The sequence below is a fragment of the Phoca vitulina genome, unplaced genomic scaffold, assembly GCF_004348235.1.
Source record: "Phoca vitulina isolate PV1807 unplaced genomic scaffold, GSC_HSeal_1.0 scaffold16, whole genome shotgun sequence".
NCBI classification, from domain to species: Eukaryota; Metazoa; Chordata; class Mammalia; order Carnivora; family Phocidae; genus Phoca; species Phoca vitulina.
The window spans coordinates 11,017,125-11,029,193 of NW_022589719.1; the positions used below are offsets into that span (position 1 = coordinate 11,017,125).

Consider the following 12,069-nt stretch of genomic DNA (forward strand, 5'->3'; position numbering starts at 1 on the left):
AATTGCCTGGAGAGTTTGTTGAAACACAGATTCTGGATCCCACGTACTCCCCTCCACCCCCTGCCCCAGGTTTGGGATGGGGCCATCTTCTAATGAGCTCTCAGATAATGCTGGTGATGCAAATCTGAGGACCACATTTGAGTTTCTCTGGGCTGACACATTGTGATAGTCACTCTGTAATTAGTAATTTAGAAACTAGCACTTGGAATTATTATATGGAGAAAATCTAAAATCAAAAAATGTTCCATATTGGACAACCCTTTGCCATAGAATCTCAGGTAGTCAGAATTAAGAGTCCATAATGAAAGCATTAGTTATTAATTAGATAATTAGTTAGGATATAGATAACACATATTAATCCTGATATAATATTACAGAATTTTCTGTATATCTTGTAGTTGCATGAGTGATCTTATATTTTCAGATCAAGACAGTTTCTAATCTTTTGTTTGTGTTCATTTTTCTCATCCTCAATTAGTGACATGGGGACTTAAAGAACATAGGTCTGTGTAATTGATAAATTTTCCCCCAAAGTGAGGAGGTTAAACAGATCATAAAGTTGTGAATATCAAATCATTTAAGAATAGTAAAATAGCAGTTTGCTAAAGCTTTGTAGACAGACACCTCTGTACTGTTGTAATAAAGTATCACAGAGACACTCACTCTCAGTATTTTTAGTATTGTGACATATTTATGATATTTTAATTTTGAATGTACTGTAGTCCTCAGCAATACTTAACTTTTTAAAATGTTTCAGAGTTTTTGGAGGTTGGCATATGTACTTGGAAGTAATAAAACTATACTTTTATGTCTGTAATTTAAACTTTCACTAATTTGTATTAGTCTTTGCATTAATTTTCTATGTTTTAATTGTATTTTTCTCTTAATATTGGAAGAAATTTCTCATTTTCTTTATGGCTTGGAAAGATTTTCTAAATCTCAATAATTTTAGACATGTCTAAAGAGGTTTTTCTATTGAGATGCAGTCAACATAAGTGAAAAATGCACAGCTCTTAAGTGTTCAGTTTGGTGAGATTTGATACCATATAGCCACCATCCCAAACAAACTATAGAACGTTTCTGTTCCTCCAGAAAATTTCCTGTGCCCCTTTGCAGTTAATTTCCACCCCCTCTTCTCACCTGGAAACCAACTTTTATTTTCTATCACTATAGATTTGCCTGAATTTAAATTTCATATCAATGCAATCAAATAGTATGTACCCTTTTGTTCTTGTCCAGTGTAACATTTTAGATATTCATGTATGTCACTGAGTATATCATAGATTTTTCTTTTTTATTGTTGAGTAGAATTCCTTATGTATGGACATACTACCGTTTATCCATTCTCCTGTTGCTATCAACTTTATGGTTCCAGTTTTTGACTGTTGCAAATAGGCTGTGAGTACATTGTTTTGTAAATCTTTTAGTGAGCATATGTTTATATTTCATTTCTCTTAAGTAAATATCCAAAAGTAAATATCCAAAATTATTTGACCACAGAATAGGTTATAGGTGTGTCTTTATAAGTAATTGTCAAATAGTTTCCTCCCAGAACCATATTTGAGTTCCAGTTATTCCGTATCTTCACCAACATTTAGTGTTATGTCTTTTTTATTTTAGCCATTCTATTAGGTGTTTAGTGATATGTCATAATTTTAATCTACATTTTCCTGTTAACTAATGAAAAAGTTTGAGTGCAAGTTCATGTGCGCATAGTCTGTTCATCTATCTTCTTTGAAAAGTGTTTTTCCCCCTGATTTTTAATTAGTATGTCTTTTTCCCATCGATTTGTAGGATTTTGTTGTTGTTGTATGTTCTATTTCTTTTTTAAGGGTTTTATTTATTTTGAGAGAGAGAAAGCACAAGCAGGGGCAGGGGCAGGGGCAGAGGGCAAGGGCTCCATCCCAGGACCCTGGAATCATGACCTGAGCGAAGGCAGACACTTAACTGACTGAGCCACCCGGGCTCCCCAATTGTTGTATATTCTAGATGCAAGTGCTTTGTTAGATATATATTTAGTCAGTTTTTTTTTTTTTTTTTTTTTTTTTTAACCAGTCTGTGGCTTGTCTATTTTCTTAATGGTGTCTTTGCTGAGCAGAAAGTTTTAAAACTTTGATGTTCAGTTTATCCATTTTGTGTCATTATTGTTTGTGCTTTTTGTTTTCTGTCAAAGCAGTCTTTGCCTACCCCAAGGGGCAAAGATATTCTCTTGTATTTCCTTCTAGAAGCTTTATGGTTCTGTGTTTTACATTTATGTCTATGACTCATTCATCTTGTGTTAATTCTTGTATATGAAATGAGATAGGGATTGAGGTTAATTTTTCCACATGGCATCTAGTTGTTTCAATTCAATTTATTGAATTCCATTGACACCTTTGCTGAAAATCAATTGACTATACATATCTATATCTGTATCTATATATCTATCTCTCTATATATATGGTCTGTTACTTCTAGACTCTTTATTCTGTTCTACTGATATATTTAGATACAGTACTACAGTCTTGATTACCATAGCTTCAGCTTTGTTCTGTTTCAAGATTCTTTTGCCTGTTCTAGATCCTTTGTATTTCCATATAAACCATAGATATATTTACACAGTGTATGATTTTTTGTAGCTGCCAAAATAAATTACTACAAACGTGGTGGCTTAAAACAACAGAACTGTATTCTTCCACAATTCTGGAGTCTAGAAATCCAAAATCAGTGTAACTGAACCAAAGTCAAGGTTCTAGGGGTAGGAGTACATTCCTTGTCTCTTCTAGATGCTGGTGGCTGCCAGCATTCCCTGGCTTATGGACTCATCACTCCCAATCTTTGATACCATTATTTCAAATCCCTCTCTGTCTCTCTGAATGGTCTTCATACCATCTTCTCCTCTGTGTGTCACATCTCCCTCTGCCTCTTTCTTAAAAGAATACTTTGATTGAATTTAGGGCCCACTTTGGTAATTCAGAGTACTCTCCATTTAAAGATCTTCAAGTTCTATCTTCCAAGATCCTTTTTCCTGATAAGGTAACATTTTACAGGTACCAGAGATTAGGACCTGATATCTTTAGGTGCCATTTTCAGCCTACCACAGAATGTGTTATTCTCTTTTAGACCTTCATTTTGTTCTGGAACTTGCTGTCAAAACAGATTGGACTGAGGCTTTTAGCACCCTAAATGACATATTTATTTTCTTGCTAATAATTGCCATTTCTTAATTGGACTCTGTATCATAGAATAAAATTTATTGCATTCTAATAATAGCACAACAGATTAGACCTAAAAGCCTCAGATAGTGAGTTGCTTATTTAAAATAGCAGTCAGGAAAATAACAAGTTAGTAAGAAATGGAATTATGCTCGGACTGTCGTAGAACTCAGTAAAATTTAGTGATAGCTTTTAGTTTTGGGTGGCCACAAACTAATTCTTGATTTTGTAGGGCTTTCTTGGCAAGGCTTGTTACAGAAATCTTCTTCACGTAGTGTTAGAAGAATGGGTCAGCTAGAGAACTTTAATGTAGCAAACTCTTTTTTGGTGTGGGGATGTTGCTTAAATATTAGCCCAAATGTAGGGACTGCCTAGACCTCGGTATGGGAATGACTTTTATGAGCATCGTTTGATAAATCATGACCATAAAAAGATGAAATAGTAAAGCCTTAGTTTCCCTTTCTTTTCTTCAGTCATTATATTAATTAGCTTAAATATTTAAATGTTGATAACTGTTAAATTTGGCATAGGAAGAGAAATAGTTCGCTAGAGGGAAAATGGAAGCCTAATTCTCTTTGTTTGCCCTATAATCTTTCTCTCAGCATGCATAATGTTCTTCTGTGCAACCAGATAACACAATAGCTTTTGCTCTGCTAGCGAGAATCATCAGCAGTGTGAAAAAGTTCAGCATGAAAACAAATTCACTGTCAAAACCAGTAGTCTACATTATGATTAAAAATTTACATATTTTCTGAATTCTGGATTGAGGATTGAAGTCACTTTACTTTGTGTTACTTGCCACAATTCACTGAGTGACTTTGGCCTTAGCAACTTGGATAATACATGACGTTGCACTTTTCAATTTTTTGTGTTCTTTCAATGTCTGTGAAATAGTCAATGAAAGAATTTAAGTGGTTATGCCATTATTAATTGATGAGTATGTGAGCGAACCATATTAATGTCATGAAATGTAAAAATGGTGGGGTTTTTTTTTTTGGCTGTTTTATTATAAAAACTTTGAAGAAAAAGGACAAGAACTAAAGGAGGAAAACTAGTCTACTAGTTCAAAGGAAATTCCTAAGGTAACTTTTAAAACTAGGTATGTTCTGTAACATATTTGATAAAGCATTCAGAGTAATTACTGGTGGCAAATTCTAGTTGAATACTATCAAGTGGTTCCTTGTTCACTTGAGAGTGAAAAAATGACACATTTGAATATCTGCTACTATGATCCCTACATTATTTAAGTGAAATGTCTCTACATTTAGATAACCTTTTCTCGCTTATTTGTTGAAAGACTGCTGAGGGGCGCCTGGGTGGCTCAGTTGGTTAAGCGACTGCCTTCGGCTCAGGTCATGATCCTGGAGTCCCAGGATCGAGTCCCGCATCGGGCTCCCTGCTCAGCAGGGAGTCTGCTTCTCCCTCTGACCCTCCCCCCTCTCATGTGCTCTCTCTCTCTGTCAAATAAATAAATAAAATCTTTAAAAAAAAAAAAAAAAAAGAAAGACTGCTGAAATGCAAATGACTGATTCTTTCAGAACCAAGAAATAAAAAGAGAAGGAAGAACCACGGAGAATATAGGGGAAAAAGGAGATAATATAACTGAGATATCTAGTAAGCCACATTTACATTAGCATTTGAGAATCGAATTGGTATAAAATGTTCTTGTTTTGACCAAATACTTTATTTTTAAAGATTTTATTTATTTATTTGACAGAGACCTAGCGAGAGAGGGAACACAAGCAGGGGGAGTGGGAGAGGGAGAAGCAGGCCTCCTGCCAAGCAGGGAGCCCGATGTGGGGCTCCATCCCAGAACCCTGGGATCATGACCTGAGCCAAAGGCAGATGCTTAACGACTGAGCCACCCAGGCGCCCCTTGACCAAATACTTTAAACAAACTACTGCATATTGAAAACATTTTTAAAAATTTCTTAAATTTGGAAAACACAAGTGAGAAAGATTTACTAATGAATTAACTTATATCCAAATGTTTTGTTGAGTTCTTTAAAGTTGTTGCTTACCAGGGCGCCTGGGTGGCTCATTTGGTTGAGCGTCTCACTCTTGGTTTTGGCTCAGGTCATGATCTCAGGGTCTTGAGATCGAGCCCCATGTGGGGTTCTTTGCTGGGCCGGGAGTCTGCTTGAGGTTCTCTCTCCCTCTCCCTCTGCCTCTGGCTCTCCCCCTTCTCGTGTGTGTGTGTGTGTATGTGTGTGTGTGTGCATGCGCACGCATGCTCTCTCTCTCTGAAATCTTTAAAACGAAAACAGTTGTTTCTTACCAATCTGCCCTAGAATAACTGTTTTTCAACAAAAATTTATGTTTGGGGATTTGTAACTTTAAAATCTTCAGGGCTGAGCTGGAAGATGAAAGGTATTTATTTTCAAGTATGATTGTATAATCTCCTTTCATAAGAAAAAGCTAGTAGTTCATTTGTGATGGTTTTTACAGCTAAGCACCTTATATAAGGAAAGCTTCATACTCTGCATAGTTTGTGTCCTTTCTTTGTCATGTCCTGCTCGTCTGCACGTACCTATTTCTGTTTGTGTTAGTTATCCTCTCTAGGTAAATTGTCCATGAGACCAGTGATTCCATCAGCAAATTATCCAGAAAATGCTGTCTTTGCATGTTGTGACAGATCATGTCACTGGTGGATTTATAGATACTCCAGTGGTCTAATTAACCTGGCACTTGTCTCCTGTGCCCAACACAGTTGTCTCATTGCCTTGGCATCTTAGTTTTCATCTTCTCATCACCTTCTTTCTTAACTAAAACTTAGATTTACAAGTTTTGGGTTTTTTTGTTTTGTTTTTGTTTTTAACCTACCCCATCAACCCTCTCTATTCACCACCCCCTTTATTTTTGATTGGCAGTATCATCCAGATAAACAAAGTGCAGATGTGCCAGCAGGAACAGTGGAGGAATGTATACAGAAGTTCATCGAAATTGATCAGGCATGGAAAATTCTAGGGAATGAAGAGACAAAAAAAGAGTATGACCTGCAGCGGCATGGTGGGTACTTGGGGTGAGGAGCCACAGTACACTGGCAACTCTTTGAAGCGCAGTCTGCAGCCTTTCCTGGGGAGCATTTTCCAGCCTTCGTACCAAGTTATTATAGCCTTCTTTACTCTCCCCCTCCATCACTGTTTTAACTCGGTCTTTCTCTTAGCAGTGATTATTGTGTATCCATTGAGAAGTTAACAAAACTACTAGGATGTGGCTTCTTAGGAAGCCATGAAAGCTACTTTTTCTAACTAATGAAAAATGTTTAATTACACATTTCTAATTAATATGTTTGATAATTTCTTATTGTTAAATTTAATTATGTACTGATTCAAATTTTAATTGTAGCATTTTTAACAAGGAGTAGTATATAAATGACCATCAAAAGGAGGGTATGATAGGGGATAACATCATAAAGCACTCTGCTGTCTTTCAGGCTTGTTTTAGGCTAGGTTTCATGATTGTCTCCTGAATAAACTATTCTTTATAAGATTGCTATAAATGGTATTTTAGGAATGCACCTTTCCTAAGCAGTTTTAAAAGTCATTTCTTTTATGTGTTTTAGAAAATAGCTTCTTAAAACAGTGACAAGCTCTTGTGAGAAAGAAAGGGAAAAATGTAGGTCAGGTTTGTCACACATAGACCGCAGTTACACAAAGTGATAGGCTGTCTTTCAGCACTGGCCTTGGGATAGGAGTCCCTCAGTCTTCTATCTGAACCTTCAGTATGCACCCTGCATGCTAATGGTGGGGAGTCAATAATCAGTTACAGCCTGTGGGGAAAACACTCAATTGCTCTGCAGTAGCGCACCAGGCTCAGCATTGACTCGAATGTGTTGATAAAAGCTCACTGTCTCTGTAGCTGATGATTGAGTCCCCTCCCATGCCCTACACTGGCACATCGTCAAACCTAACAAAATGATTTTAAGGCTCCTACTACTAAGGTTATGAAAATTTGATTTGAGAAACAAGGCTTACTTCTAAAACACAGCATTATAGGATAAAGCCAATGATATGTATGGAATACCCATGTTTATTTTCAGAGGGAATTGTACTGATAAAATTAGGTATTACTTACAGGCAGTGTGTGATATCTTTGGGTATAAAGACTTCATGAGCTATTTGTTTATATACTGGAGAATTTAATAGTGACTTTCATCATACTAATCAGCTCTAAAGCCCTTCTACTTTTCTAAGACTGATGAGCTTTTTAAAAAATATTAAGAAACTGAGGAGTGTATCTTTGCAATGAATTTGGATTAATTTTCAAATATGGCTTGAATATTGGGTCTTATCTATTTGGTGCATGTATAAGTATCTTGCAGATGTTGTATTTCTTTTGTAAATATGTTTTACTTCTGGCAAAAGAATGTACAAGCAGTTCCTTTTGTGGATGAATTCTATTCATAGATCTATCTTTTTAACCTCGGTTCACATGATAGGATTTCTGTGAAAGTGCTGAAGCTAATATATACGAATGTGTCGTGTGTGAGAAGTTACCAAGTGTTTTTGCCCATCTTTACCAGTCGTTACTTTGTGGGTACCAGTTTGCTTAAGAGAAGAATAATTCACAAAACTACGTCAAGGGGGGTAAGGAACATACTTTCCCTGTCGCTCTGCATTTTTGCCACTCCACAGCCTGTGTACCTTTAAACTGTCAGTAAAACTGACTAGAAGCCCACTACCGAAAGAGAAAAGAAGCAGGGAGAGATCAGGAATAAAAAACTAATGTCTCTTGCTAGGGAATAGGGTGTTGGTAGACGAGAAATGGAGAGAAATAGGAAACAGGGTTAAAAGTGAGCAATAGAATTGCAGGAAGGAAAGTTTAAAAAATGTTGTAAGAACAAATAATCAACAGCTTCAAGCCTTTCTCATTGCCTTTGGGAAGTACTTGTAAAAGTGGATTTCTTTTGAGCTTTGAGTCATTGGTTTGAAGGTTTTAATGGAGGTAACTGCAGCCTACAGGGTCACAGGGGACTCTTATAGGTCATTGATGGGGGCCACAATAACATTTAGACAAACTGAATACAGTGAGAGTTGGGCCTGATTCATGATATGGATAAATAGGCAGATCTGCTTGGAATTACATAATGTTCAGTTTGCTTTGCAAGTTTTTCGGGCAGGTTCTAGGAGGAGAGTGGAAATACAGCTTTTCATGACCTTTTAATATGTCAGACCTAAGTACGAAGTATTTCCTTCATTACCAGCAGCTCCAAATGGTGAGAATACTTTACTTCAGTTTTAAATTGAGATTGGATTGCTGTTTAGATAAGAAGAAGTCTCTTATCCAAATATAATTTGCTGTTTTTAAGCCTTTTGTACTAGAGCTATTTTTAAAAAAATCTCGTAATAAACCTAGTTTCATGTGGTCATTTCTTTTGAATGCTGACATTAATTTTTCCTTCTTGACCCATCTTCAGTAATTGGCTCCTCAAAAGAAGGAAATGAACTTGAACTTCTAACAGTGAGGATTTAGATTTGATAGAAGGAAAACCTTTGAGAGTGATAATTTGTTAAAGACCAGGATAGGTTACCAAGAGAGAGAGAATTTGTTATAACCAGGTCAAAGCACTCCTTTTTTCTGGGTCACCCCCTGGGGACATGGAAATAGCTTTGTTATACAGAACTCTTTTTGCATGTGGTGATAGTTCACTGTAGAACTTTTTTTTCATAGGGTGTGCTTTAAATATGTTTGTTTCCTGCCTTCCATTAACTTGGAGTATAAAATAAATTTGAGCTCTGTCATACTTAGGAAGGAGGCAAGAGATGTTTTATTTATATGTTGAATGCTTTCTCATATTTCACAGCTCAAAGTTGGTGCTCTGTTGTAAGGAAACCCTCATCAATATTGCCCACAACCATTTATTTCCCTAAAAGATCATTTAAAGGGGCCCTTGACATCCATATTTTTTTGCTTCACAAAAGATATCAAATGAGTTCTAATAAAAAAAAAGTCTAGGGTAGATAACCCCAGTAAAGTACATATATTTTTTCTTCCCCATTTCCACATCTCTCTTCTTAGTTGGTATTTTGAGGGCAATGTCGGCCAGACTGAAGAAAAGCAAATCTAAAAAAGGATGAGTAATATTCAGTTCCCAGATATTATGCATTTTGAAAGCAGTGTTAACTAGTGAATTTAATCAATTAGTTCCAGTTGGCATATTTACCTTCTTGTTTCTAAGGATGTTAGAAACTAAGGATGTTTCAAAGGCTTGTTTCCCATGTTCCCTTGAAAGGCATGTAGTTATTGTAGATAAGGCTTTGCATTTCAGACAACCAGATGAGCACTTTGGAAAATCTTTTCTGGATTTATAAAATGTTTAAATGAATGATATCTGTTGACTAGATTTTGGTGCCCTTATAAACATATGGGGAGTTTTCTCATATATTAAGCACATTAAAAACACATCAGAAGTATATCATGGGAAAATAATAGGGATCATGATTCAGTTGCTTTGTAATACGACAGTCACACAGATCTCCAGTGTCTCAGTGGCTCTGACCTGAAGTGAAACAAACCTTCAAATGAAGTCAGTCAGATTAAATAATTTTTTAAAAAAATAAGTGGATTGTGTTTGGAATCCTTGGTGGTATATTATTTTATATTAAGATGTATCTTGGTTTTCTTTTAGTGAATTATGTTGGTAATGTGGAGTCTTCACCTTACACAGTCAGACAAGTGCTTGGATACCCAAAATAGCCTGGCTCAGGAGATTGGGCCAGACATTGTAAAGTCAGTGTGTCTTTACTCAAAGCTAATCAGCTACTCTCCCTTAGCTAGATACAAAAGGTCATTTCTGGTGTTGTGTTATACAATTTACCTTGTCCCTTTTATTAGGATAAATATTTGAGAATGGGAGATAAGCAAATTGTGGGCCAAATACGAACATAATCTTTAAAAATCCCACCAACGTTAATGTGTCAACATGTAATTTCTTAAGCCCAAATAAGAATCCTTCCTGAAAAGCAAGTAAATGCTAAAGACTGATTAACTCTATAAGAAGGGAAATAATACTTTTAAATGTAGATAATGTGAATCTGAGTTAACTTAAGAAGAATGACGTAAGGCCAGTAGATACTTGTGTAGATTATGTGCTAAAACTGACCCTTACAAAATACTTGTATTAGTCAGATTAGAGTTTCCATCTATGATCATATCAGTATTTCCATTTGATTTTAGGAATTTGAAAATTGGCTGTAAAAATGTGCTTCAGGTAAAACTTGAAGATAAGCATCAGGGGGCATGTTTTTTTTGGTGACTGTTTCTGGGAAAAGTACGTATGTGAAATGATGCAGAAAATCTATCTAGACAGTTAGGGACTGGCATTTTCTTCAGAGGGAGAAGAAAGTATAGAGAAAACTTTCTGTGAGGGTCCTCCCACTCCATCTTATTTGTCACAAGGAGGTGCCTACTCAGGTTATCTTTTACTTTTACTTGAATGCAAATATCTGTTTTGCAGTGAAAATGTAATTCTTTTCTCAGTGGTTTTGAATACAAATTTGGCTAGTTTCAAAGAATGTTATAGAAACCTATGGGCAAGATTACAGTTATAATTCTGGCATACTTGGACACAGTTGGGAGCTCTGATTTAATACTAGTGAAAATGGAAGATTTAAGGAAGTTTGTGTCTCCCACTTTAACGTCTCTCCCAATTTCTACTTGGGTACTTGACCAATTGAAATCATTGAGTCTTAACCCAAAATGGGGTTACATTTCTCATTGCTTGTTTTTTCCCTCAGACTTGAAACCTTCATTTCATATTACATTCTGATTACTTCTACTTTGCTCAATGTACAACCAATGAATTAGAAATGAGTGTTGACCTTCCTTTTTTTTTTTTTCTGTGTGATCTTTTTATTCTCACAGCTATCATGGTAGGCCAGTAGGCTGGACCCAGAGTATTACACATACCCATAGCTGCTAATTGGCCTTCTCCTACAGTCGTTTACATTTTCATTGGTCTAGCTTTATTCTCACTCCTCTGTTTAAGAACTTTTATAACCACCCTCTCCCCAACACATTTACCCATTCGTGTAGAATTTAAATGGGACAGAAACTTTGAAGTTTGTTTCTAGTTACTTTTTCCAGACTTATCACCAGTCACAAACCCGATGTGAATCTTCTACCCTGGTTCATCTCGGGGCTCCCAAACACGTATGCCTGTGCTGTTTGTCATGACTCAGAATACCCTCCCATTCTGATTCGTCAGTTTATTTTTTGTTCAAGTTTGAACTCAAGTCCTCCTATCCACCCCCAACTCCCAAAGAAAGCTAGCTTCCCCTGACACTCAAACCTACCATCATTTCTAATCTCTGAATCTAATCTATAAATTAATAATTTTGAATTTTTTCTCTGTGGTTCCTATCTTTTGGTTTTGTTTGATACTTCAGATGGACTGTGGCTTTGGTAATAACAGGTAGATTTTAATGGGACTGACGATAGCAAAGTACATCAAACTTCTTAACACTGTCACAGATCCAGACAAGGTCAAGAGTTGCTGCCTCCCTACACTGTGGTACTTGAGGCTTTCCCCTCTCATAACGGATTGGTGTTTAGTTATTTTCTTACGGTTTGCTATGAACAGGTCAACACAAACATTATGAGAAAGCAGTTAAAGTAGCTGCCGTTTATTGAGCACTCTATCTGTGGTAATGGTCTTTCAGTCATTGTTTAACAGCTTCTTAAGGGAGATATTAATATCTGCTTTCCAGAGAAAGAATCTGAGATTCCGAGGGGTTAAGTAATTTGACTAAGGTCACATGGCTAGTAATTGATAGAGGGGGAGTTCAAAGCCATTCTCTGACTTTCAATCATATTGTGCTGTGCTGTCAAGTTTCGAATAGATGTGTACAACCTCCTAGTTTTAGTTCTAGGT

General features: G+C 36.3%; 1 protein-coding gene across 2 annotated transcripts in view; it reads left to right on the plus strand.

Annotated features, from left to right (window-relative positions):
- Nucleotides 1-12,069, plus strand: part of DNAJC24 (DnaJ heat shock protein family (Hsp40) member C24) — a 65,451-nt gene that overhangs the window by 38,047 nt on the left and 15,335 nt on the right. For both annotated transcript variants that reach the window (XR_004300642.1, XM_032413875.1), the window contains exon 3: nucleotides 6,065-6,203. Coding sequence is in view for 1 of the 2 variants with exons in the window: in XM_032413875.1 (XP_032269766.1) it covers nucleotides 6,065-6,203 (139 nt within the window). In the remaining variant the exon portion in view is untranslated. The remainder of the gene's footprint in view (nucleotides 1-6,064; nucleotides 6,204-12,069) is intronic.